The sequence below is a fragment of the Oncorhynchus nerka genome, linkage group LG22, assembly GCF_034236695.1.
Source record: "Oncorhynchus nerka isolate Pitt River linkage group LG22, Oner_Uvic_2.0, whole genome shotgun sequence".
Classification (NCBI taxonomy): Eukaryota; Metazoa; Chordata; class Actinopteri; order Salmoniformes; family Salmonidae; genus Oncorhynchus; species Oncorhynchus nerka.
Window position 1 is genome coordinate 18727377 of NC_088417.1, and position 27499 is coordinate 18754875.

At 44.8% G+C, this 27499-nt stretch overlaps 1 protein-coding gene across 2 annotated transcripts; it reads left to right on the top strand.

The window, feature by feature from the left end:
* Positions 1 to 1003: 1003 nt before the first annotated feature.
* On the top strand, positions 1004 to 27131 carry flt3 (fms related receptor tyrosine kinase 3). Of its 2 annotated transcripts, XM_029626374.2 has the most exons (25): positions 1004 to 1112; positions 1512 to 1603; positions 6817 to 6883; positions 9665 to 9813; positions 9940 to 10064; positions 10341 to 10467; positions 10627 to 10772; positions 10874 to 10998; positions 11142 to 11280; positions 11484 to 11661; positions 11768 to 11865; positions 11958 to 12066; positions 12598 to 12791; positions 13178 to 13290; positions 13587 to 13719; positions 13853 to 13957; positions 14098 to 14208; positions 15889 to 16042; positions 16171 to 16286; positions 16618 to 16757; positions 16942 to 17064; positions 17603 to 17714; positions 26039 to 26138; positions 26257 to 26362; positions 26431 to 27131. In XM_029626374.2, exons 2-25 carry the CDS (start codon positions 1542 to 1544, stop codon positions 26650 to 26652), a joined length of 3054 nt encoding a protein of 1017 aa, XP_029482234.1. In that variant the 5' UTR covers positions 1004 to 1112; positions 1512 to 1541; the 3' UTR covers positions 26653 to 27131. The 2 variants fall into 2 exon arrangements, with proteins under 2 accessions (XP_029482234.1, XP_029482236.1); XM_029626376.2 differs by lacking the exon at positions 6817 to 6883.
* Positions 27132 to 27499: the final 368 nt, after the last annotated feature.

Here is a 27499-nt window from a genome sequence, read left to right on the forward strand (position 1 = left end):
CTCTCAATCACGGCCTGTGGTGATACAGCCTGGAATCGAACTATGGTCTGTAGCGATGCCTCTAGCACTGAGATGCAGTGCCTTAGACCGCTGTGCCACTCTGGAGCCCAGCATTGGGCCAGAAACCGAAAGGTTGCTGGTTTGAATACCTGAGCCGACAATGTGAAAAGTCTGTCAATATGCACTTAACCTAATTTGATCCAGTTTTGATCCACTTAACCTAATTTGATCCAGTTTTGATCCACTTAACACTAATTTGTTGCCGTACTACTACCCTGTAAAACTACACATTTCACTGCACCTATCTGGTGTGACAATATACACTAAATATAAAAGTATGTGGACACCCCTTTCAAATGAGTGGATTCGGCTATTTCAGCCACACCAGTTGCTGACAGCACACAGCCATGCAATCTCAATAGACAAACTTTGGCAGTAGAATGGCCTTACTTGAAGACCTCAGAGACTTTCAACGTGGCACCGTCATAGAATGCAACCTTCAACAAATAAGAGTTGTTATTAGGAAGTGGAAATGTCTAGGAGCAGCAATGGCTCAGCCCTGAAGTGGTAGGCCACACACGCTCACAGAACAGGACTGCAGAGTGCTGAAGCACTTAAGCGTGTAAAAATTGTCTGTCCTCGGTTGCAACACTCACTACCAAGTTGCAACAGTGAGCCAGGCCTAATCACCCAACATCAGTGCCCAACCTCACTAATGCTTTTATGGCTGAATGGAAGCAACTCCATGCAGAAATGTTTGAACATCTAGTAGAAAGCCTTCCCAGAAGAGTGGAGGCTGTTATAGGGGACCAACTCCATGTTAATGCCCAGGATTTTGGAATGAGATGTGTCCACATACCTTTGGTCATGTAGTGTATATATTTGTTCAAAGTCAACCATCGCAATTTTCGTGGCCTGACATTCAAAGTTACTGTGATAACGTCATGGACCTTCAAGTACCAAATAAGTCTCTGAAAAAGAACCGCAGATCAAACGTCACACATAAAAGATACCTTCTTGGGGCATCACTCTCGAGAGCTTCTCATTGTGAAAAAAAAGAGACACACGTTGAACACCAATGCCAGTGAAGGGAAATAGCAGAGTTCTCATCGGTGAGTTATTAAAATAATCAACAACGTTTTTAATTCCAAAAATAATCAATTGAATATTATTGTCTCTAATCGCGTTATTTAAATTTTTTTGTCTTATGTCCAACGACTGTTTTATTCGATAACCCTAAAATAACAATCCCAGCCTATATATTCTCAAAATAAGTTTTATATTCTATGTTGCACAACACTATATGCTGAATTTGATACTTTCCCATAGTCCCAATTTCCCCAAGAGACCTATCACCCACCTGCTGCGCATTATTTTGTATTTTTTTAATGCATCAAAAGCTGTATTTTTTGTCTTTATCTGAAAGAAAAACATTACAACAAGTTGATGATTCTTCGTGTTGATTAGCTGTTATAAACTCTTGCGTTTCGCTGATCTTGTTCTCTCTCCAGCTGCGCTCCTGTTGCTGTTCGCCCGTTGTGATGGAAACGCGTCGCAGCCTCAGGGAGACTCACCTCGAGCGCACTGTATCACCAGCCTGGAGGTAGGTGGCTAAACTGTGCATCCGTGGGATTATAATTGACCAAACTGACCGGTCACCCACTCTAAACCTATGGCACATCAGGTTTTGGCCTCATCCAGGTTTTCAAACAGTTGTTCAAGGAGTTTAGCCAGGGACGAGAAAGGAGAGTGGGCGAGCTGCAGCCGGTGACTGTTGCGGGAATATACACTGAGTGTACAAAACATTAGGTACACCTGCTCTTTCCATTACAAACTGAACAGGTGAATCCAGGTGAAAGCTATGACCCCTTATTGATGTAACTTGTTAAATCCACTTCAATCGGTATAGATGAAGGGGAGGAGGTGGGTTAAATAAGGATTTTTAATCCTTGAGAAAATGATTAAAATATGGGTTGTGAATGAGTGCCATCCAGAGGGTGAATGGGCAAGGCAAAATATTGAAGTGCTTTTGAACGGGGTCTGGTAGTAGGTGCCAGGTGCACCGGTTTAAGTGTCAAGTACTGCAAAGCTGCTGAGTTTTTCATGCTCAACAGTTTCCTGTGTGTATCAAGAATGGCGCATTGGAGTCAACATGAGCCAGCATCCCTGTGGAACACTTTCGACACCTCGTAGAGTTCGTAGCCTGACGAAATGAGGCTGTTCTGAGGATAAAACGGGGTGCAACTCAATATTCGGATGATGTTCCTAATGTTTTGTACACTCAGTGTATGTCACGGACAGTAAAGAAAGACCTGTGTCCTCCGTTCGGTTCCTGTTTAATAATCATTTAATAATGGAAGCCCATTACAGCCATTCATTATTATTAGTAACCATGAATTCCAGTAATTACATCAAATACACATTTTAAAATATAAATACAAAATGCAAACAGAAAGAAAAACGTGGTCATAAAAAACAAGCTCAGTGTATCATCGTTAATAAGGTCCTCAATCAGCCTTCTGAATTTCCCCAGAGGCAACAAAACATCACATTTAAGATTGTTCCACAAATAAGGTGCAGAATAACGGATTTACCTAACTCAGTAGTCTCTATATGCATTCAATACTAAATTCAGGTCAATATAGTTTTTTTTGTGGTTCAATGAAGACAGATAGCATACGCAACAGTATCATCAGCATACAAGTAGTGCAGGTGACAATTATTTTCAAACCAGTCAACATTGTTAATGTTTATTTATTTCTTTATTTCACCTTTATTTAACCAGGTAGGCAAGTTGAGAACAAGTTCTCATTTACAATTGCGACCTGGCCAAGATAAAGCAAAGCAGTTCGACAGATACAACGACACAGAGTTACACATGGAGTAAAACAAACATACAGTCAATAATACAGTATAAACAAGTCTATATACAATGTGAGCAAATGAGGTGAGAAGGGAGGTAAAGGCAAAAAAGGCCATGGTGGCAAAGTAAATATAAATAAATATAGCAAGTAAAACACTGGAATGGTAGTTTTGCAATGGAAGAATGTGCAAAGTAGAAATAAAAATAATGGGGTGCAAAGGAGCAAAATAAATTAATTAATTAAATACAGTTGGGAAAGAGGTAGTTGTTTGGGCTAAATTATAGGTGGGCTATGTACAGGTGCAGTAATCTGTGAGCTGCTCTGACAGTTGGTGCTTAAAGCTAGTGAGGGAGATAAGTGTTTCCAGTTTCAGAGATTTTTGTAGTTCGTTCCAGTCATTGGCAGCAGAGAACTGGAAGGAGAGGCGGCCAAAGAAAGAATTGGTTTTGGGGGTGACTAGAGAGATATACCTGCTGGATTGTGTGCTACAGGTGGGAGATGCTATGGTGACCAGCGAGCTGAGATAAGGGGGGACTTTACCTAGCAGGGTCTTGTAGATGACATGGAGCCAGTGGGTTTGGCGACGAGTATGAAGCGAGGGCCAGCCAACGAGAGCGTACAGGTCGCAATGGTGGGTAGTATATGGGGCTTTGGTGACAAAACGGATTGCACTGTGATAGACTGCATCCAATTTGTTGAGTAGGGTATTGGAGGCTATTTTGTAAATGACATCGCCAAAGTCGAGGATTGGTAGGATGGTCAGTTTTACAAGGGTATGTTTGGCAGCATGAGTGAAGGATGCTTTGTTGCGAAATAGGAAGCCAATTCTAGATTTAACTTTGGATTGGAGATGTTTGATATGGGTCTGGAAGGATAGTTTACAGTCTAACCAGACACCTAAGTATTTGTAGTAAACAGTAAGAAGTACAGGACCTAGAATCAACCCCTGCAGAACACCTTTCGTAATATCCAGGAAACCCGATTTAATACCATCAGTAGGAACACGTTGAGTTCTATCTGTCAAGTCATTTTTAAACCAGTTATATGCAGTCTGGTCTAGGCTAATTGAGGAAAGCCTTTGATAGCTCAATGAAGGGGGCAGCACAATGTTGCCTTTTATCCATACAGTTAACCACATCATTTATAACTAGGGATGCAGCAGAGATCGTGCTATGACCTGGTCTAAAACCTTACTGATGTACATTTAGAATACATTTCAAAGATAAGAAAGATCTTAGCTGAGAATTTGTCAACGATTATAATATTTTAGTTAGGCAAGAAAGTTTAGAAATAGGGCAGTCATTATTTAGGTCACAAGGGTCACCACCTTTGTGAAGGGGGAGTACATGGGCTGCCTTCCAAACCTTGCGGATAGTACCAGATTTAATCATTAGGTAAAAATATGGGTTAATGATTCAGCAATCAGGGGGGCAGAGAGCTGCAGCAAAACTGGATCAAGCATATCAGCCCCAGTGGATTTTTTTGTTTTACATCAATCTTAAGCAAGGCATCAAGCACATCACAGATAGTAAATTGTTAATATGAAAACAAAGATTCACTAGAAGTTGAGGGGTTAACCGTCGTGTCAGCTAGAGGCTGGCGGAGGGAAGAGCAGTCGATTGACTGACCAGGGTTATTTAAACTACCATCTCCCTCAAATAAAAAGCTTGCAGAGGTCAAATTATAATTAAAAGCATCACTTATCCCATTCTTCTCAGTTATGATGCCAGAGTCAAACAGAACTTGCTTATGCAGGGAAGAAGAGCAATTTCTACGCTTCAGTGCATTTTCAGTTTTCCAAAATGTATAAGGATCACCAGCAGAGTCAGAGATAGAGTTTTAAAATGAGCTTGATCTAGCTTTCTTAATTTTTATTGTTTTTTTTTTTTTATTTCACCTTTATTTAACCAGGTAGGCTAGTTGAAAACAAGTTCTCATTTACAACTGCGACCTGGCCAAGATAAAGCAAACAGTGTGACACAGACAACAACACAGAGTTACACATGGAGTAAACAATAAACAAGCCAATAACACAATAAACAAGTCAATGACACAGTAGAAAAAAGAAAGTCTATAGACAGTGTGTGCAAAAGGCATGAGGAGGTAGGCAATAAATAGGCCAATGGGAGCGAACAGTTACAATTTAGCAGATTAACACTGCAGTAATAAATGAGCAGATGATGATGTGCAAGTAGAGATACTAGTGTGCAAAAGAGCAGAAAAGTAAATAATAAAAATAATAAAAACAGTATGGGGATGAGGTAGGTAGATTGGGTGTGCTATTTACAGATGGACTATGTACAGCTGCAGCGATCGGTTAGCTGCTCAAGATAGCTGATGTTTAAAGTTGGTGAGGGAAATAAATGGAGATAGTACATCTGTATCTCAATTATCTCAATTGTCTGAAAGATTGCCAGTCCGCTACAGAGTCAGTTTTTCTTACTTTGGCCCAGGCCTGATTTCTCATCTGAATGAGCTCAGATAGCTCCAAAGAAAACCAAGGGTTAGATCTATCTTTGACTCGAAATAGTTTAAAAGAGGCATCTTTATCTGCCAGAGAAATAAATAGGGCTTTCACATTTAGCTGTGTGGGTTTTGAGATCAATTGAGTCAGATTCAAATCTATGCATATAGTTTTAAATTGATCTGAGGCAGAGGGAAGCCAATCCAGATTCAAAACCCTTAAAATGACCAACTGCGAGGACAAAAAAGGTGTTAAACACTCAGATATAGCGCTAATAGCATCCGCCATGGCAACAGGGGGGTGGTAAATCCCAGCAACAAATAAATGTGTATTCTGGTTTATGGACACATCTAGGGGAAATTGAAGAGGTAGGTGTGGAAGGCAGTATGGCATAGTTCAGTGTATCTGCATGCAGTTCCTGGTAGAGAAGTGGTGGAGAGTGGTGTGGGGGGCAGTGTTGCTGGCTGTTCTCCAGTCTCTGTGAGGCACCACCAGACGTAGTTCTAAAGGAGCGTCTGATTTGTCTCAGGGAGTTGATGACTGGTCTGTCAGGTGAGGTGGACTGGCCACCCGGAGCAACATCCTTTAACGAAGGTGGGGACTGTCTCTTTGTACAGGTCTACATTGTCGTAAAGACAGTCCAGGCTGAGGGTGGGATGGTGGGCCAGGTGTATGATGGGCCATAGCACACAGTCCTGAGAGAGGCTGGCATTTACCCTCTGGATGGTGGCAGGATGAAAATCTCTCCTCTGGAGCAGGTTAGATATTACAATCTTTGCAACAGGGAAGATGGTGGAGGCCCTCTCCATCACTCCCCTTAGTGATGTGGCCACCCTCTCTTGTTAGGCTCGCAGGTCATTGATCCCAAGGGGAATGATGATATGGCTCGGGGAGCCAAGCTGGGCCACAGTCAAGAGCTCCATAGCTCCCTCTGTTGTGGGGCAGTATAAGTTTTCCACTTTTTTTATTTGGTATAAGTTTGTTCTCTGATATAAACATTACATTGGTGTCTATCACTAGTATAATGTCTGGTTTCTCGTCAGGTCTATGGAGGATGGCAGGAGGGATGTGTGTAATTACAGGCTGTGCGATGGGGATGGAGGGGGTCAGCTGGGTTGGTGCATTGGTTGGTTTGGTTGGTTGGTGGATGGGTGGGAGGGTGGGTTCTGATTCAGCTGTTGGTTTGGTCCTGTGTTTTTTATGGGACTGTTTGTAGAGTGGATGGTAGTAGCTGAGAAATTCCTGCCTTAGCTCATGTAGCTCCTTCTTATTTGGTCGAAGTAATGGACACATTGATCCAGACTGGCCTCCGAACCTTGAACCTTCACAGTGCCAATATTATAAATATTAATGTTACATTTGGGGGTGGAATCAATGTACAGTTGCCTAATTTTTCTGTTTTATGACATTTGAAGTTAATTGTTGGAGCAGTGTGCCAAGGATAATCTGTGTAGAACAGGTCTCCTTTCTTTTCTTGTTCATTTTTAGGATGAAGTCTTCCTTCAGAGTCTCTGGGGATGGACTTTTTCACATTTTCAGGATACGTGATGGCAAGGTCTCTGAAACAATGCCTAGAGAATGTGTCCATCTCCGTCTCCATGGAGACCTCTTTAAACAACTCTTTGCTCCAGGATGATGTGCATGTGCCTCTTGATGTACCTATAGATAAATGCTCTTTTTAACAAAACACTTTTATGAAAAATAAAGATATTAAATGTGGCCTATTTTAGGCTATGAAGACATAGCTAAGGCTGTAAATACATGACATTAGCGTTTCGTTTCCCCTGGCCCAGATGGGTTTAGAGGGCATAGGCTTCTCTAGGCTTCCTGCAGCTGTGGTTGTTATCAGTAGGCTACAGTTGACCAGATTGAAGCACAGATTAATTGTGCACGAGTTGACAAATCATGAGGCAAAATCAGTCTAAACAGCAGTACTTTGTCCCTCCTTTCAATGCTTTTGCATCCATATTTTGTATTAAACCAAATCAAAAGCGCTGGGGCAAATGCCAGATCACCACACGTTTTCCGGCGGCCCAGCTGTGCTGATCTCTGCAACGTGGACAGATGGAATTTGCCACACAATGCCATAAATGAAGAAACAACATATATGTATGATCTATATATTTTTGGGGTCATTGATAGTATCTCAAAATGTTTCCTAACGTATCTCAAAATGTTGAGATAATATCAACATTTTTTGAAAGAAATGAGGGAATGTGCTTCCGGAATTCCCACACTGTAAACTTTCCCCTTGAAATGTACAGCATTGTACTGGCACTAAAGTTGCCAGCTTAATACTGGAATTTTGCAATACAGCAGGGATGCTGTAATATGATATTACAGTATTATTACTGTATACAGATTTATTACTGTATTATTACTGTAATCATTACTGTAACACCGCTGTATTATAATTACAGTATTTAAGGTGAAAGCACCAATATGTAAGTCGCTCTGGATAAGAGCGTCTGCTAAATGACTTAAATGTAAATGTAAATGTATTATAATTACAGTATTTTGAGACACTGTACATTTACAGTGTCCTTTTGAGATCAACCTCACAAACAGTAAACCTTTATTTATGTTCTGTATTTTTCTGATGGCAGGCCTATAGGCTGTGTAGCATAATGCCATTTCACATTGCATTGCAGAAGGATGCAGAATTGCTCTGATCATTTTGTAGGTCTGTTGAATTGTGTTCTTGAAGAATCTTGTGAATTTTTTAGAGGATAATAAAAACGAAATTCTGCTGCCTTAATAACATAACTCTGAAAAGAAGACTGACCTCAACAAGGTCAAAATAATGAAATTCTGCTGCCTTAATAACATAACTCTGAAAAGAAGACTGACCTCAACAAGGTCAAAATAATAAAAACGAAATTCTGCTGCCTTAATAACATAACTCTGAAAAGAAGACTGACCTCAACAAGGTCAAAATAATAAAAACGAAATTCTGCTGCCTTAATAACATAACTCTGAAAAGAAGACTGACCTCAACAAGGTCAAAATAATAAAAACGAAATTCTGCTGCCTTAATAACATAACTCTGAAAAGAAGACTGACCTCAACAAGGTCAAAATAATAAAAACGAAATTCTGCTGCCTTAATAACATAACTCTGAAAAGAAGACTGACCTCAACAAGGTCAAAATAATACAAATGAAATTCTGCTGCCTTAATAACATAACTCTGAAAAGAAGACTGACCTCAACAAGGTCAAAATAATAAAAACGAAATTCTGCTGCCTTAATAACATAACTCTGAAAAGAAGACTGACCTCAACAAGGTCAAAATAATACAAATGTATAAGAGAGGAAGGTAGAAACTCATAGGTAGTAGTGGTGATATAGCACAAATTCAGTTCCTTCAGAAAGTAATCATACCCCTTGACTTATTCCACATTTTGGAACATTCAGTGTCGTCTTGGTAAGAAACTCCAGTGTATATTTGGCCTTGTGTTTTAGGTTGTTGTCCTGCTGATAGGTGAAGGACATTTACAATGACGGCCTATCCTGGCCAAACCCTGACGACGCTGGGCCAATTGTGCGCTGCCCTATGGGACTCCCAATCACGGCCTGATGTGATACATTCTGGAATTGAACCAGGGACTGTAGTGACGCATATTGCACTGAGATGCAGTGCCTTAGACCACTGCGCAACTCGGGAGGACCAAAGGAGTGACTACAATGTTGTTGATCCATCCTCAGTTTTCTTCTGTCACAGACATTAAACTCTGTAACTGTTTTAAAGTCACCATTCATGGTGAAATTAAGCAATGTTTTACTCCTGAACTTATTTAGGCTTGCCGTAATAAAGGGGTTGAATACTTATTGACTCAAGGGATTTCATTTTTCATTTTTAATCAATTTGTTTTAAAAAATGATAACCTAATTCCACTTTGACATTATGGTGTATTGTGTGTAGGCCAGTGAGCCAAAATCACAGTTGAATCCATGTCAAATTCAGACTGTAACACAACAAAATGTGGAAAAAGTCAAGGGGTGTGAATACTTTCTGAAGACTCTGTTCCTGTAATACACAGTGTAACACGTGTTCAGAACACATGCTTATAGATACAATCCTTTAAATGTGACCAAGTCAAAGAGAAAAAGCAGAACTGCTATTTCAATAGAAATTCAACTAAATGTACAAATGACATTCTGGTAGGGCTTCTGGTACAAAGTTTGGTGATTATCTGACCTTTGTGACGGAATTACTTAATGAATATTCTGAATAGTGATCTCTATTTACCTTCAAAAGCCACATCATTTTAGAGCTGGTCTTCCTCTCAGACTCTCTCTCTCCCTGACATGGTGACATGTTGTTCTGTGTTCCAGGGACGGTTGTGTACTCTGTCTGAAACCCATCTGAATGGTTCTGGTCCTACCAGACTAGAGGTCCCTGCTGGACAGAGGCTCCTGATCACCATGCAGAGCCTCCCAGGAGACCCTGTCTGCAGCTGGAGCCGTGGAGCTGACCCAAAAAGGTGTGTGTGTTTGTTGTTTTACCTGGTGCCTCAAAGCCACTGTGTTATTGTATTGTTATTGCATCCATAGGGGTGTACTATTGCCTCCCTGCTGTCTTCATCTGTAGTTGTTTGCCCTGCCAACAGAAGGGGCTATTCCTTGACCATACTACAGACACATGTGAGTGATTCTGGAGAGTACGCATTCAGCTGTGAGAGAGGCGGGATCAACTCCTCTCTGACCCTCTCTCTACTGGTCGTACCTCTGCTAAGTGAGTGACAGCCACATGACCCAATACTCTAGCTCTTTTGGACCTCAAACCTCCTCAGACTACCCAAAACCATATTCACAGCATCCTTTCCATTGCTACAAAATTATTATCAAAAGTTATGTTCCTAAACACACAATCATTTGAAATCATATTCTGATCTACACCATATTCATGTCTTGTATCAGAGTTTAATCTATAGCACCATATTGATTCTGAACCACATTGAAATTATGTTTGATGCAAAATTCATAGCTATGGCTCAATCCACCTATCTAGGACTTCCCACAAAACCACAGCTGAAATTTATCCCTGGGAAAAGAGGCTTCTTACCAGACTATCAGTGTTCTTCAGAGGGAAACCCTAAGCCCAAGATCAAATGGTTCAACAACCTTGACAAGACTGGGTACGGTCTCACCAGATTTCAATCAAAATGTATAGAATCCCAAATAATTATTTTCAGGGTATTGCTTTAAAGTTTTATAAAGCAATGGCTATACATGATTTCAATCTCAGCCATCAACAGCAGCCGTACCATCGTTTAATTTCTCCTCCGTTCCAACAGAAAAGGTAATGATGGGACAGACATTCCCTCTACGATCAAAGAGAGGGCTAACAACAAAGAGAAAAGTAAAAATTACTACAGGACAACAGTTATGTGCTGTGCTAGCAATTCTCAGGGAGAGGCGTGTTCTCAACTATATGATTACGGTAAGTTAACCGTTGAACAAAAGTCATCAAATTACAATATTACATTTACAGTACACTATAGCGTGAGCTTGACCATATGTGTTTTTCTGTGTGTGCCTCAGATCTGGACCGTGCCAGTGATGAGGATGATGAGGCTCCAGAGATCACTGTGAGTCCTGGGCAGCCCTTGCTGCTCAGCTGTCGGCAGAAAGAGAACAGCACCGCACAGTGGCTGCCTGACAACCAAGTAAGATTTATCAATCGGACAATCTTTTTTTCACGTTTTATCAGCCTTCTCTTCTCTCTGCTGAAACCCCTTCCACCTTCCCCATCACGACTTCCTCATTGTATTCATGCAGATGTAATGCAGCATACCATATTTTCCTCCAGGTCTCCATATATCAACTCACATATAAAGAAATATATATGACCTACCTGTTCATTGAGTCGGTGACAGTGAACCACAGTGGAATCTATACATGCCGAGGCAACAAGAACAAGGTCAAATCCACCCATGTCCAGGTCCTGGGTCAGTTTATAGGCTACAACACTGAATCCTCCTCGTTACCTTTGTTTTCAGTCAAACATTCCCTTTTAAATGTCTATCTGTACTTGGTCTTTACTAATCTCTCAGACACATTCTTGTTGTGATTCTCTCTTTATCACCACCTGCCTGCATGTTTTTGCCCAAAACGTGATCTACATGTGATTCCCTGTGTTGTGTGTCCTCAGAGAATGGCTTCATTTCCATCGACCAGCTGAATGAGAGCAGTACCATCTCAGCCCAGGAGAAGCCAGGGTTCTGTCTGCGGGCCCTGGTCTCCTCACACCCTCTCCTACGCTGCCATTGGCTGGGCCCGGACAGCAGGCAGACCCAGTGCCCTGAGCCCACACGGCTCTGGAAGAGCAGGTAGAGAACGTCAGATGTAGTTAGTTATGTTTATGTACAGTAGTTTGATGAGGTTTGATGTGGATATGATTCCCTCTGGTTTCATCATCTCTCCCTTTCTCCCCAGGACTCTGGAGTTGTGTAACACAGAGCCAGGAGAGTATCAGTTACACCTGGAGGCTGGGGAGCTGAACCTCACAAAGACCCTCTCTCTGTGTGTGGCAGGTGAGTGACAGCCGATTGCCAAGATAGATAAGATGTGCGATTGTGTGCATGACTCCTCAGTAAGACACCTGTCCTTGTCCTCTGTCTCTCAGGTACGTCCACCCCCAGTCTCTTACAGAATGGAGACAATATCACCTGTGAGACCAACACCCCCCTCCCCTTCAACCTCACCTGGAGCTCCTGCTCTTTGACCAATGACAGGTATTAGATCTAGGTCAGTTTCTAATGTTAGGATTCAGCTCTGTAGTGGTAGGCACCAATATCGATCATTTGATATGATAACGATATCAAATGATATGATAGCAGCAGGGCATATCATGATATCAGTTTATCCTTGCTATTAAACAACACTGTTGTGTAAAAGAGCATACGTGACTGTTCCTGCAACCCTACTTAACTGCCTGCTGATGCAATCACATGTTTTTACCCTGATGCTCAATGCTCCCCACCTCTGCTTCGGAATACGGCCTTGGAGCGGACGGGGGCGCTGTTTCCCCCTACTTGGCAATCCATCTTTAACCTGTGTGTGTTAACCTGTGTCTGTTAACATGTGTCTGTTAACCTGTGTCTGTCAACCTGTGTATGTTAACCTGTGTCTGTCAACCTGTGTATGTTAACCTGTGTCTGTCAACCTGTGTATGTTAACCTGTGTCTGTCAACATGTGTATGTTAACCTGTGTGTGTTAACCTGTGTGTGTTAACATGTGTGTGTTAACCTGTGCTCTTTGCCAGCTGTCAGTCAGAGTCTGCAGCCTGGAAGGAGATCCCTGCCCCACCCCCGAAGCTCTCTGACTCAGACCAGTTCTGTCATAAGAGGATCCTCAGTACCCGGGACAGTACGGAGGTGGGGGACTTTGTCAAGTGCTGCATCACAAACTCTGTCCACTCACAGTCTCACTGCAGTGAGACACTGTTCAACATACAATGTAAGTGGTCGGTCAGGAAAAATGTGTCCTCAGAAAATAATTGACAACTTTAAATACGTTTATAACGGTTGTCCCAGTGTGCAACAGAATTGGTCACAGTATTGGCATCGCTATAGTCAGACATTAGTTATATCTAAACGAAAGGTAGACCAAGGCACTCTTCATATAATTCATTAAAATGCATTTATTTGTATGATTTTTAAAACATTGTTTCTATTGAACATGCCATACAAATAAAGGCATTTTAATTCATTATATGAAGAGAGCCTTGGTCCACCTTTCTTTTTGATGACCAATTCACCCCTTTTGCCAAAGAGCACCTTCTGTCTACCAAAATGTACTGTTGTGTATCTTAGTAACGCTTCCCTTCCTCCCCTTTCTATTAGTTAAATCTGTTCCACCAGCCTCCTCTCAACTCCTCCTGAAAGTGTCCAGTCTGGTCCTGTTCCTGGCTTTGATGCTGGTCAGCCTGGCGCTGCTCTACTTCATCAGGAAGAAGGTACTCACACACACACACACACACACACACACACACACACACACACACACACACACACACACACACACACACACACACACACACACTCACGCACGCACACACACACATACACATACACACACACACACACACACACACACACACACACACACACACACACACACACACACACATGCACGCACATGCACATACACACACACACATACACACACACACTCATGCACAGACACACACACACACACACACACACACATGCACCCTCTTTGTCACACACCTTCCTGATATTTCCTGTGTAGAAACCCCAGTACCAGAGTCAGCTGCAGATGATCCAGATGGTTGGGCCTAATGACAACGACTACATCTACATCAACTTCAAAGACTTCCAGTATGACCAGAAATGGGAGTTCCCCAGAGAGAACCTGGAGCTGGGTAAGACTGGGGAGATGTACCAGTGGAATGACTTAGCCTGACCCATCTACTTGGGAATCTCTAGTCTCCAGTACAGCCAGCCTCACCAATAGTATTCCCACCAACCCTGTGCTGTTGTGGTCTTTCTCCCCAGGGAAGGAGCTGGGCTCTGGGGCCTTTGGCATGGTGTTTCAGGCTACAGCCTACGGCATCAGCAAGCCGGGAGTCTCCCTGCAGGTGGCTGTCAAGATGCTGAAAGGTACAGGGTTTTACCTGTGTGATGTTTTACCCTGCTGGCTAAGTGTTGGTGTTTGCTGAAGAGACTTTTGTCATACTATTGTACCCTGCACCAGTGAAGTCTCTCAGGTCATTGTTGAGTGGTAACGTTTGCCCATGCAGAGAAGCATGAGACAGTAGAGAAGGAGGCTCTGATGTCAGAGCTGAAGATGCTGACTCACATCGGACAGCATGCCAACATCGTCAACCTGCTGGGGGCATGCACTGGCTCAGGTACGACAGCCAATCACAGGCTCCGTGATTGGCTGTGTGACTGTGTGTGACTCTGTGACTGTGTGTGGATCTGTGACTGTGTGGATCTGTGACTGTGTGTGGATCTGTGACTGTGTGTGGATCTGTGACTGTGTGTGGATCTGTGACTGTGTGTGTGTGTAGATCTGTGACTGTGTGGCTCTGTGACTGTGTGTGGATCTGTGACTGTGTGTGACTCTGTGACTGTGTGTGTGACTCTGTGACTGTGTGGCTCTGTGATTGTGTGTGATGGTGTGTGGCTCTGTGACTGTGTGGCTCTGTGACTGTGTGTGTGACTGTGACTGTGTGTGGCTCTGTGACTGTGTGTGGCTCTGTGACTGTGTGTGGATCTGTGACTGTGTGTGGATCTGTGACTGTGTGTGGCTCTGTGACTGTGTGTGGCTCTGTGACTGTGTGTGGATCTGTGAATGTGTGTGGCTCTGTGACTGTGTGTGGATCTGTGACTGTGTGTGGCTCTGTGACTGTGTGTGACTCTGTGACTGTGTGTGGATCTGTGAATGTGTGTGGATCTGTGACTGTGTGTGGCTCTGTGACTGTGTGTGACTCTGTGACTGTGTGTGACTCTGTGACTGTGTGTGGCTCTGTGACTGTGTGTGACTCTGTGTGGCTCTGTGACTGTGTGTGGCTCTGTGACTGTGTGTGGCTCTGTGACTGTGTGTGACTCTGTGACTGTGTGTGGCTCTGTGACTCTGTGTGGCTCTGTGACTGTGTGTGACTCTGTGATTGTGTGTGACTATGTGTGGCTCTGTGACTGTGTGTGACTCTGTGACTCTGTGTGGCTATGTGACTGTGTGTGACTCTGTGATTGTGTGTGACTCTGTGATTGTGTATGACTCTGTGACTGTGTGTGGCTCTGTGACTCTGTGTGGCTCTGTGACTGTGTGTGGCTCTGTGTGGCTCTGTGACTGTGTGTGACTCTGTGTGGCTCTGTGACTGTGTGTAGCTCTGTGACTGTGTGTGACTCTGTGACTGTGTGTGGCTCTGTGACTCTGTGTGGCACTGTAACTGTGTGTGACTCTGTGACTGTGTGTGGCTCTGTGACTGTGTGTGACTCTGTGACTGTGTGTGGCGCTGTGACTGTGTGTGACTCTGTGTGGCTCTGTGACTGTGTGTGGCTCTGTGACTCTGTGTGACTCTGTGACTGTGTGTGACTGTGACTGTGTGTGGCTCTGTGACTGTGTGTGACTCTGTGACTGTGTGTGGCTCTGTGACTCTGTGTGGCTCTGTGACTGTGTGTGAACTGTGACTGTTTGTGGCTCTGTGATTGTGTGTGACTCTGTGACTGTGTGTGGCTCTGTGACTGTGTGTGACTCTGTGTGGCTCTGTGACTGTGTGTGGCTCTGTGACTGTGTGTGGCACTGTGACTCTGTGTGGCTCTGTGACTCTGTGTGGCTCTGTGACTCTGTGACTGTGTGTGACTCTGTGACTGTGTGTGACTCTGTGACTGTGTGTGGCTCTGTGACTGTGTGTGACTCTGTGTGGCTCTGTGACTGTGTGTGGCTCTGTGACTGTGTGTGACTCTGTGTGGCTCTGTGACTGTGTGTGGCTCTGTGACTGTGTGTGGCTCTGTGACTGTGTGTGGCTCTGTGACTGTGTGTGACTCTGACACTGTGTGACTCTGACACTGTGTGACTCTGACAGGGCCCACGTACCTGATATTTCAGTACTGCCGTAACGGGGACCTGCTGAACTACCTGAAGAACAACAGAGAGCTCTACCACAAGTCTCTGACCGACGCCTTCACCAGGGACCGCTTCAGTAGACTTTACCACAACCTGCCCAAGAGGAGCTCCAGGTTGGGGTTAATGTAGGGGTGTCAAGGTTTAGATTAATTCAGAAACGGGATTGTAGGCTACTCTCATGGTGAAGTAGGGGTATGATTGGGAGGGTTAATGTGCTAATGTTGGTCTGTGTTCTTCTTAGTGAGTTCCAGAGGCCAGTGGACAGCATATACATCCCCATGTCCCCCACCACCACTAGAGGGCAAGAGAACATCGCCCTGATCAGCCTCAACTCTTCTCCCATGAACACCTCTGATGGTCAGTGTGGGGTAGACACACACACACAAATTAAGAAATAGGCTTGCTTACTTACTTAAAATATCTGTAGGTTCTCCCCACTGCTGTCCAGTGGATTCTGTCAATCCCTGTTGATCTCAGCTGATGCCTGTTGATCCCAGTTGATCCCTGTTGATCCCAGCTAATCCCTGTTGATAACTGTTGATCCCAGCTGATCCCTGTTGATCCCAGCTAATCCCTGTTGATCCCAGCTAATCCCTGTTGATCCCTGTTGATCACTGTTGATCCCAGCTGATCCCTGTTGATCACTGTTGATCCCAGCTGATCCCTGTTGATCACTGTTGATCCTCAGGTCCAGGGATGTATGAGGAGTTAAATGAGCTGCAGGAGGAGGAGGAGGAGGAGGAGGAGGAGGAGGCGCTGACCTACGACGACCTGCTCAGCTTCTCCTATCAGGTGGCCAAGGGCATGGACTTCCTGTCCTCCAAACACGTATGTGGAGCAACAATACTACCCACTGCAAACTACACACTACACATGGCACCATATTCACTTCACCATGTCCCCCCTGAATTATACAGAGCTACGCTCACTGCAATAAATCTTAATACTCCCTGGCCTGTACCCGACATCGTCACACCCTCTCTGTGTCCTGGATGTGTGTATCTGTCTCCAGTGTATCCATCGGGACCTTGCTGCCAGGAACGTGTTGGTGACTCAGGGTGGACTAGTAAAGATCGGGGACTTTGGACTGGCCCGGGACATCGACAATGACTCCAACTACGTAGTGAGAGGAAATGTAAGGACTATACACAGGAGGGAGTGTTTCGGTCGTCACTAGTTAGCAGTGCTTGACTTGGGCAGGAGTTCACCGGAGCTGAATACCGTCACCTTCAATTTTCAACTGCTTGAGCTCCTGTTCCTCTTATAGAATATTAGCTCAAACGTATTGTAGTATCAAAAGCTCCTGCACCTAAATATTAACAGTACCGGCACCCTCAATGAGTACCAGCACCTATTTCAGTCAAGCACTGCTTGTTACCACATAAACCCTTCCTATTTCTGCTATTTATCTTCTTAAAATGTGATTTTAAACCTGAATTTAACTGCATTGCTAACCTTGTGCCTAACTCTAACCTTCAAGTAAGACTAAAAAGCTAATGAAATAATACTGCTTTTTTTACAATAGCCAGTTTTGACTTTGTGGCTGTGCTATATAGTGGAAACGGAGTGTTTGTCTGTATTCAACAAATTCTCTATTGTGTCAGTGACATCTGTGTTCTCGGAATCCAGTGTCAGTGTGTGTGACTGATGTGTGTGTGTGTGTTGTGTTTCAGGTGCGTCTGCCAGTGAAGTGGATGGCTCCAGAGAGTATCTTCCAGGGGATGTACACCATGCAGAGCGATGTCTGGGCCTATGGTATCCTGCTGTGGGAGGTCTTCTCTCTGGGTAGACACATAAACATACCTACTCTTACTTTTGGTTGTATTGTAGGGTGTCAGTGTATGTGTGGGATGGGGGTGGGGTGGGGTGGGGGTGGGGATGGGGATGGGGGTGGAGTGGGGATGGGGGTGGGGATGGGAGTGGGGATGGGGATGGGGATGGGGGTGGGGATGGGGGTGGGGATGGGGATGGGGGTGGGGATGGGGGTGGGGATGGGGATGGGGATGGGGATGGGGATGGGGGTGGGGATGGGGATGGGGATGTGGGGATGGGGATGGGGATGGGGGTGGGGATGGGGATGGGGATGGGGGTGGGGATGGGGATGGGGATGGGGATGGGGGTGGGGATGGGGGTGGGGATGGGGATGGGGGTGGGGATGGGGGTGGGGATGGGGATGGGGGTGGGGGTGGGGATGGGGGTGGGGGGTGGGGATGGGGGTGGGGGTGGGGATGGGGATGGGGATGGGGGTGGGGATGGGGATGGGGGTGGGGATGGGGATGGGGATGGGGGTGGGGGTGGGGATGGGGGTGGGGATGGGGATGGGGGTGGGGGTGGGGATGGGGATGGGGGTGGGGATGGGGATGGGGGTGGGGGTGGGGATGGGGATGGGGGTGGGGGTGGGGAAGGGTTCAAAAAGCATACTTTTGTTCACAAAAAAAAATAAGAATATCCACTGGACACACTGGTTGAATCAATGTTGTTTCCACGTCATTTAAACTAAATGAAATGACGTGGAAACCACGTGGAATAGACTATAGATTGACATCTGTCCCAGTGGGTACAAACTATGCACACACAATGTGTGAATTTGGTACTGGCACTGACCCTGTAGCTTACATTCTCCTGGTTTTTCTCTTTCTTGTTTTCTTGTTTCTATTTTTGATATGTATTTAATTACTGCACTGTGGATTTTGATGTCACTGTTGGGATGGGGTCACTGTTGGGATGTTAAACATGTCACTGTTGGGATGTTAAACATGTCACTGTTGGGATGTTAAACATGTCACTGTTGGGATGTTAAACATGTCACTGTTGGGATGTTAAACATGTCACTGTTGGGATGTTAAACATGTCACTGTTGGGATGTTAAACATGTCACTGTTGGGATGTTAAACATGTCACTGTTGGGATGTTAAACATGTCACTGTTGGGATGTTAAACATGTCACTGTTGGGATGTTAAACATGTCACTGTTGGGATGTTAAACATGTCACTGTTGGGAAGGGCTTGCATGTTAAACATGTCACTGTTGGGAAGGGCTTGCATGTTAAACATGTCACTGTTGGGAAGGGCTTGCATGTTAAACATGTCACTGTTGGGAAGGGCTTGCATGTTAAACATGTCACTGTTGGGAAGGGCTTGCATGTTAAACATGTCACTGTTGGGAAGGGCTTGCATGTTAAACATGTCACTGTTGGGAAGGGCTTGCATGTTAAACATGTCACTGTTGGGAAGGGCTTGCATGTTAAACATGTCATGTTAAGGGCTTGCATGTTAAACATGTCACTGTTGGGAAGGGCTTGCATGTTAAACATGTCACTGTTGGGAAGGGCTTGCATGTTAAACATGTCACTGTTGGGAAGGGCTTGCATGTTAAACATGTCACTGTTGGGAAGGGCTTGCATGTTAAACATGTCACTGTTGAAGGGCTTGCATGTTAAACATGTCACAGGGCTTGCATGTTAAACATGTCACTGTTGGGAAGTGCATGTTAAACATGTCACTGTTGGGAAGGGCTTGCATGTTAAACATGTCACATGTTAAACACTGTTGGGAAGGGCTTGCATGTTAAACATGTCACTGTTGGGAAGGGCTTGCATGTTAAACATGTCACTGTTGGGAAGGGCTTGCATGTTAAACAGCTTGCATGTTAAACATGTCACTGTTTTCTTTGCATGTTAAACATGTCACTGTTGGGAAGGGCTTGCATTTAAACATGTCACTGTTGGGAAGGGCTTGCATGTTAAACATGTCACTGTTGGGAAGGGCTTGCATGTTAAACATGTCACTGTTGGGTTAAACATGTCACTGTTGGGAAGGGCTTGCATGTTAAACATGTCACTGTTGGGAAGGGCTTGCATGTTAAACATGTCACTGTTGGGAAGGGCTTGCATGTTAAACATGTCACTGTTGGGAAGGGCTTGCATGTTAAACATGTCACTGTTGGGAAGGGCTTGCATGTTAAACATGTCACTGTTGGGAAGGGCTTGCATGTTAAACATGTCAAGGGCTTGCATGTTAAACATGTCACTGTTGTCACTGGAAGGGCTTGCATGTTAAACATGTCACTGTTGGGAAGGGCTTGCATGTTAAACATGTCACTGTTGGGAAGGGCTTGCATGTTAAACATGTCACTGTTGGGAAGGCTTGCATGTTAAACATGTCACTGTTGGGAAGGGCTTGCATGTTAAACATGTCACTGTTGGGAAGGGCTTGCATGTTAAACATGTCACTGTTGGGAAGGGCTTGCATGTTAAACATGTCACTGTTGGGAAGGGCTTGCATGTTAAACATGTCACTGTTGGGAAGGGCTTGTCACTGTTGGGAAGGGCTTGCATGTTAAACATGTCACTGTTGGGAAGGGCTTGCATGTTAAACATGTCACTGTTGGGAAGGGCTTGCATGTTAAACATGTCACTGTTGGGAAGGGCTTGCATGTTAAACATGTCACTGTTGGGAAGGGCTTGCATGTTAAACATGTCACTGTTGGGAAGGGCTTGCATGTTAAACATGTCACTGTTGGGAAGGGCTTGCATGTTAAACATGTCACTGTTGGGAAGGGCTTGCATGTTAAACATGTCACTGTTGGGAAGGGCTTGCATGTTAAAATGTCACTGTTGGGAAGGGCTTGCATGTTAAACATGTCACTGTTGGGAAGGGCTTGCATGTTAAACATGTCACTGTTGGGAAGGGCTTGCATGTTAAACATGTCACTGTTGGGAAGGGCTTGCATGTTAAACATGTCACTGTTGGGAAGGGCTTGCATGTTAAACATGTCACTGTTGGGAAGGGCTTGCATGTTAAACATGTCACTGTTGGGAAGGGCTTGCATGTTAAACATGTCACTGTTGAAGGGCTTGGAAGGGCTTGCATGTTAAACATGTCACTGTTGGGAAGGGGTTAAACATGCACTGTTGGGAAGGGCTTGCATGTCATGTCACTGTTGGGAAACATGTTAAACATGTCACTGTTGGGAAGGGCTTGCATGTTAAACATGTCACTGTTGGGAAGGGCTTGCATGTTAAACATGTCACTGTTGGGAAGGGCTTGCATGTTAAACATGTCACTGTTGGGAAGGGCTTGCATGTTAAACATGTCACTGTACTTGCACATGTGACAAATAAAACTTGATGTTTTCCCTGATACAGTGCCTTCAGAAAGAATTCACTCCCCGTGACTTTTTAAAACGGATTACATTGAGATTTTTCAACAGTTGACAAAGAAGGGCATCTATTGGTAGATGGGTAAAAATATTTTTTTATATATTTTTATTTCACCTTTATTTAACCAGGTAGGCTAGTTGAGAACAAGTTCTCATTTGCAACTGCGACCTGGCCAAGATAAAGCAGACATTGAATGTCCATTTGAGCATAGTAAATGTATTAATGACACTTTGGATGGTGTATAAATACACGCAGTCATTACAAAGATACAGGCGTCCTTGTAAAGACAGTCCGGGGTTGATGATCATGTGAAGTGAAGCCTAGAAAAGCGGTGATGTAGACCTGCGGAAATGGTGAGCAGAATGAGGTACTGATGAGCATCAGTCCCGGGGAGATCCGTAGAGAAAGAAAACCGGTCAAGGATTTCACCATGAGGCCAATGGTGACTTTAAAACAGTTACAGAGTTTAATGGCTGTGATAGGAGAAAACTGAGGATGGATCTACAACGTTGTAGTTACTCCACAATACTAACCTAATGTCATGGATCCCCCCCCCCCCCCCCCCCCCTCCGGTGCTGATGCTCATTCTGTTCACCAGTTCCCGGAGGTCTACGTCACCGGTTTTCTAGGCTTCACTGAACGGGATTCATTATCATCAACCCCAGACTGTCTTGTCTGATCACACACACCTGGTTCCCATTTCCCCTGATTAGTATGTTATTTTTGTGCCCTCTGTTCCCTCTGTCTTTGTCGGTTATTGTTCCCATGTCCGTTGGTGGTGTGAGTACCTATGCGTTGGTGGTGTGAGTACCTATGCGTTGGTGGTGTGAGTACCTATGTGTTGGTGCAGCGAGTACCTATGCGTTGGTGGTGTGAGTACCTATGCGTTGGTGGTGTGAGTACCTATGCGTTGGTGGTGTGAGTACCTATGCGTTGGTGGTGTGAGTACCTATGCGTTGGTGGTGTGAGTACCTATGCGTTGGTGGTGTGAGTACCTATGCGTTGGTGGTGTGAGTACCTATGCGTTGGTGGTGTGAGTACCTATGCGTTGGTGGTGTGAGTACCTATGCGTTGGTGGTGTGAGTACCTATTGATGTTAGTTGAGAACGACAGGGTGTTGTCCAGGATCACGCCAAGGTTCTTAGCGCTCTGGGAGGAGGACACAATGGAGTTGTCAACCGTGATGGCGAGATCATGGAACGGGCAGTCCTTCCCCGGGAGGAAGAGCAGCTCCGTCTTGCCGAGGTTCAGCTTGAGGTGGTGATCCGTCATCCACACTGATATGTTTGCCAGACATGCAGAGATGCGATTTGCCACCTGGTCATCAGAAGGGGGAAAGGAGAAGATTAATTGTGTGTCGTCTGCATAGCAATGATAGGAGAGACCATGTGAGGTTATGACAGAGCCAAGTGACTTGGTGTATAGCGAGAATAGGAGAGGGCCTAGAACAGAGCCCTGGGGGACGCCAGTGGTGAGAGCGCGTGGTGAGGAGACAGATTCTCGCCACGCCACCTGGTAGGAGCGACCTGTCAAGTAGGACGCAATCCAAGCGTGGGCCGCGCCGGAGATGCCCAACTCGGAGAGGGTGGAGAGGAGGATCTGATGGTTCACAGTATCGAAGGCAGCCGATAGGTCTAGAAGGATGAGAGCAGAGGAGAGAGAGTTAGCTTTAGCAGTGCGGAGGGCCTCCGTGATACAGAGAAGAGCAGTCTCAGTTGAATGACTAGTCTTGAAACCTGACTGATTTGGATCAAGAAGGTCATTCTGAGAGAGATAGCGGGAGAGCTGGCCAAGGACGGCACGTTCAAGAGTTTTGGAGAGAAAAGAAAGAAGGGATACTGGTCTGTAGTTGTTGACATCGGAGGGATCGAGTGTAGGTTTTTTCAGAAGGGGTGCAACTCTCGCTCTCTTGAAGACAGAAGGGACGTAGCCAGCGGTCAGGGATGAGTTGATGAGCGAGTTGATGAGTTGATGAGTTGATCAGCGGTGTCGTTTGACTTAGCAAACGAGGATCGGATGTCGTCGACCTTCTTTTCAAAATGGTTGACGAAGTCATCTGCAGAGAGGGAGGAGGGGGGAGGAGGATTCAGGAGGGAGGAGAAGGTGGCAAAGAGCTTCCTAGGGTTAGAGGCAGATGCTTGGACTTTAGAGTGGTAGAAAGTGGCTTTAGCAGCAGAGACAGAAGAGGAAAATGTAGAGAGGAGGGAGTGAAAGGATGCCAGGTCCGCAGGGAGGCGAGTTTTCCTCCATTTCCGCTCGGCTGCCCGGAGCCCTGTTCTGTGAGCTCGCAATGAGTCGTCGAGCCACGGAGCAGGAGGGGAGGACCGAGCCGGCCTGGAGGATAGGGGACATAGAGAATCAAGGGATGCAGAAAGGGAGGAGAGGAGGGTTGAGGAGGCAGAATCAGGAGATAGGTTGGAGAAGGTTTGAGCAGAGGGAAGAGATGATAGGATGGAAGAGGAGAGAGTAGCGGGGGAGAGAGAGCGAAGATTGGGACGGCGCGATACCATCCGAGTAGGGGCAGTGTGGGAAGTGTTGGATGAGAGCAAGAGGGAAAAGGATACAAGGTAGTGGTCGGAGACTTGGAGGGGAGTTGCAGTGAGGTTAGTGGAAGAACAGCATCTAGTAAAGATGAGGTCGAGCGTATTGCCTGCCTTGTGAGTAGAGGGGGAAGGTGAGAGGGTGAGGTCAAAAGAGGAGAGGAGTGGAAAGAAGGAGGCAGAGAGGAATGAGTCAAAGGTAGACGTGGGGAGGTTAAAGTCGCCCAGAACTGTGAGAGGTGAGCCGTCCTCAGGAAAGGAGCTTATCAAGGCATCAAGCTCATTGGTGAACTCTCCGAGGGAACCTGGAGGGCGATAAATGATAAGGATGTTAAGCTTGAAAGGGCTGGTAACTGTGACAGCATGGAATTCAAAGGAGGTGATAGACAGATGGGTAAGGGGAGAAAGAGAGAATGACCACTTGGGAGAGATGAGGATCCCGGTGCCACCACCCCGCTGACCAGAAGCTCTCGGGGTGTGCGAGAACACGTGGGCGGACGAAGAGAGAGCAGTAGGAGTAGCAGTGTTATCTGTGGTGATCCATGTTTCCGTCAGTGCCAAGAAGTCGAGGGACTGGAGGGAGGCATAGGCTGAGATGAACTCTGCCTTGTTGGCCGCAGATCGGCAGTTCCAGAGGCTACCGGAGACCTGGAACTCCACGTGGGTCGTGCGCGCTGGGACCACCAGATTAGAATGGCCGCGGCCACGTGGTGTGGAGCGTTTGTATGGTCTGTGCAGAGAGGAGAGAACAGGGATAGACAGACACATAGTTGACAGGCTACAGAAGAGGCTACGCTAATGCAAAGGAGATTGGAATGACAAGTGGACTACACGTCTCGAATGTTCAGAAAGTTAAGCTTACGTAGCAGGAATCTTATTGACTAAAATAATTCAAATGATACAGTACTGCTGAAGTAGGCTAGCTGGCAGTGGCTGCGTTGTTGTTGTTCTATCTCTTTATAGTGCTGTTTCTTGTATTATGGTCTCTTGTTTCTTTAGAGGTTTCACTTTGTTGTCCTTTTTCTTTTCCTTTTTCTTCTGTCCTTATTTTGTCTTCCTTTCTTCTGTTAACTAGATATTTTTTGTTGTTATTCTTTGTAAACTAGCTAGCTTCTTCCAGGAGAGTCCCTAGCAACTGCTTAGCAACAAGTAAACAATTCAGCTAGCAATTCAGCTAGCTAAGATAACTGTACAATTTTATGAAAAATAGTTACTTCTTCAAAAGCCTGTCTTTTTGGTTTGTTCTTTGTTTTGTCTTCTATTGAGTCTTGCAGTTTTCTCTTGATTTTTTCGATGTACTTCACTCTAAAAAAACATTTAAATCTCAATATATACAGGAGCTCATTTTTCAGCAGCTGCTGTATACATGACGTCAGGGCTATGGTGTGAGTACCTATGCGTTGGTGGTGTGAGTACCTATGCGTTGGTGGTGTGAGTACCTATGCGTTGCTGGTGTGAGTACCTATGCGTTGGTGGTGTGAGTACCTATGTGTTGGTGCAGCGAGTACCTATGCGTTGGTGGTGTGCGTACCTATGCGTTGGTGGTGTGAGTACCTATGTGTTGGTGCAGCGAGTACCTATGTGTTGGTGCAGCGAGTACCTATGCGTTGGTGGTGTGAGTACCTATGCGTTGGTGGTGTGAGTACCTATGCGTTGGTGGTGTGAGTACCTATGCGTTGGTGGTGTGAGTACCTATGCGTTGGTGGTGTGAGTACCTATGTGTTGGTGGTGTGAGTACCTATGCGTTGGTGCAGCTGTTATGCTGTGTGCTATATATACTGTGTGTTACGGGTATCGTGTCGTTTGTTTCGGTACAGCCCAGTGTTTTTGTATACGTGTTTGTTTTGGGTGTATTAAAAACCCCTATTGTATATTCCTGCGCCTGTCTCCAAAATCCTTTATACCAGCGTGACACCTAAATGACAGAGTGAAAAGAAGGAAGCCTGTACAGATTACAAATATTCTGAAACATGAATTCTGTTTTCAATAAGACACTAAAGTAAAACTGCAAAGAAATTAACTTTATGTCCTGAATACAAAGTGTTATGTTTGGGGCAAATCCATCACATCACTGAGTACCCCTCTTCATACTTTCAAGCATGGTGGTGGCTGCATCATGTTAATCGCTGTAATCGCTGCCAAAGATGCTTCTACAATGTATTGACTCAGGGGTGTGAATATTTCTGTAAATTAGATATTTCTGTATTTCATTTTCAATATGTTTGCAAAAATGTCTAAACATGTTTTCACCTTATCATTGGTATTGTGTGTAGATGGGTGAGAATCTTTAGATGATTTAATTAATTTTGCATTCAGGCTGTAAAACAACATCATGTGGAATAAGTCAAGGGGTATGAATACTTTCTGAAGGCACTGTATTAAGTGATTTGCGCTCTCTCTCTCTCAGGTGTGACCCCCTACCCGGGGATAAAGGTGGACAACAACTTCTATGTGATGATAGAGAGAGGTTTTAAGATGGAGCAGCCGTACTACGCCAGTGAATCTGTGTACGTATCCAGAACCGCTCTGCACCTACATCTATAACATTACATCATGCACATTTAATTATTATCAAATATAGGAACTGTAAAAGAGGTTTCACACCCCCCTCCCTTCCTCCTGCAGGTATTCGATCATGTGTAAGTGCTGGGCCTTGGAGCCTCGGGACCGTCCTCACTTCTCCAAGCTGGTGGCCTTCATGGACGACCAACTGGCCGACATGGAGGAGAAGGTGAGGCTCAAACAATACAACAAACCTCAGTGCACGTCATTCCATTAAAATCGTGATTTCTCTTTTAGCTCTACCATAACATCCTGGACAAGCGCTGCTGCAGTCATGTGTTATACCAGAATGCACCTGTGAAATCTGATCTCTCAGCCTTGGCCAAAGAAAAGGGTCATCAAGCACAGTCACAGAACCAATACTGCAAGACCCACTCCACTGGAGAGGCCCCAACAACACTGTCTGACAGGGTTGCCATGGAGACTGATGATGACAATCCTCTGAAACCATGTCAGTGAGAGCAGTGGCCTGTCTTTCTAATTCTTCTGTGCCATAAGGATTTCTCCTATTATATCCTGGTAGTGTATATTTGTATAATGCTGTGGATTTCAAATGCACTGATGACTTGCTTTATCCAAATATGTTTAACAATGAATATGTCAATTAAAACTGTTTTTGTATCAAAGGCTAGTAGCTCCGTCACTGTAGGAATTGATAAAGTCATATTTAACATTGTAACATAGTAATGGATGTCAAAATTAACACAGCCTGTTTTTGTGAAAATATTATACACTGTGTGCAACTAATTCAATATTAATCATGTTATTACTGCTTTTGGAGAAGAGATATTTCAATCATTTTGACAGCTGGATTAGTATTTTCTTTCCTATGTGAAGTTTATTTTATTTTATTAATAACAATGATTTCGTTTTCGGTATGTTTGTCCATCTGAGTTCTGGAAATTATTCAAATATTTGAAATAAAGTATTTGAAATGATCACTGTTTTTGTGGCTTTTATACTAGGTCTGAGTGACATTGGGAATGAACAGTGGTGTTTTATAGGGGGTGGGGAGCAATGGCACAAATTGCACGATTGGTGGCGCCAGAGCTACATTAGTCGCAAGAGCTACGCCTGCGTTCCTGTGTTCTGAGACGCAATAGTGTGATTCACCTGGCTCGCATCAAATTAAAAGCTGTGAAAGACTACTTTATCTCAATTCAAACCTTTTGAAATATAACAAACAGGCCAAGGTTCGGGTTGCATAATAAACTAAGACTTCAAATCTGGGCAATAAGAAGGCATGAGGGGTCATCGCGCCTTGTTGTCCCGGAGTTCAACAACCTTACAGTGTTGGCATGCTGGG

What these genes read in the sequence shown, in the direction of transcription:
- flt3 (XM_029626374.2), top strand. Translation starts at nt 1,542, where the DNA reads ATGGAAACGCGTCGCAGCCTCAGGGAGACTCACCTCGAGCGCACTGTA. An exon ending in TCAGGATACGTGATGGCAAG is followed by an intron (nt 6,884 to 9,664) that starts GTCTCTGAAACA and finishes TCTGTGTTCCAG; the next exon opens with GGACGGTTGTGTACTCTGTC. An exon ending in TGCTCTTTGACCAATGACAG is followed by an intron (nt 12,067 to 12,597) that starts GTATTAGATCTA and finishes GCTCTTTGCCAG; the next exon opens with CTGTCAGTCAGAGTCTGCAG.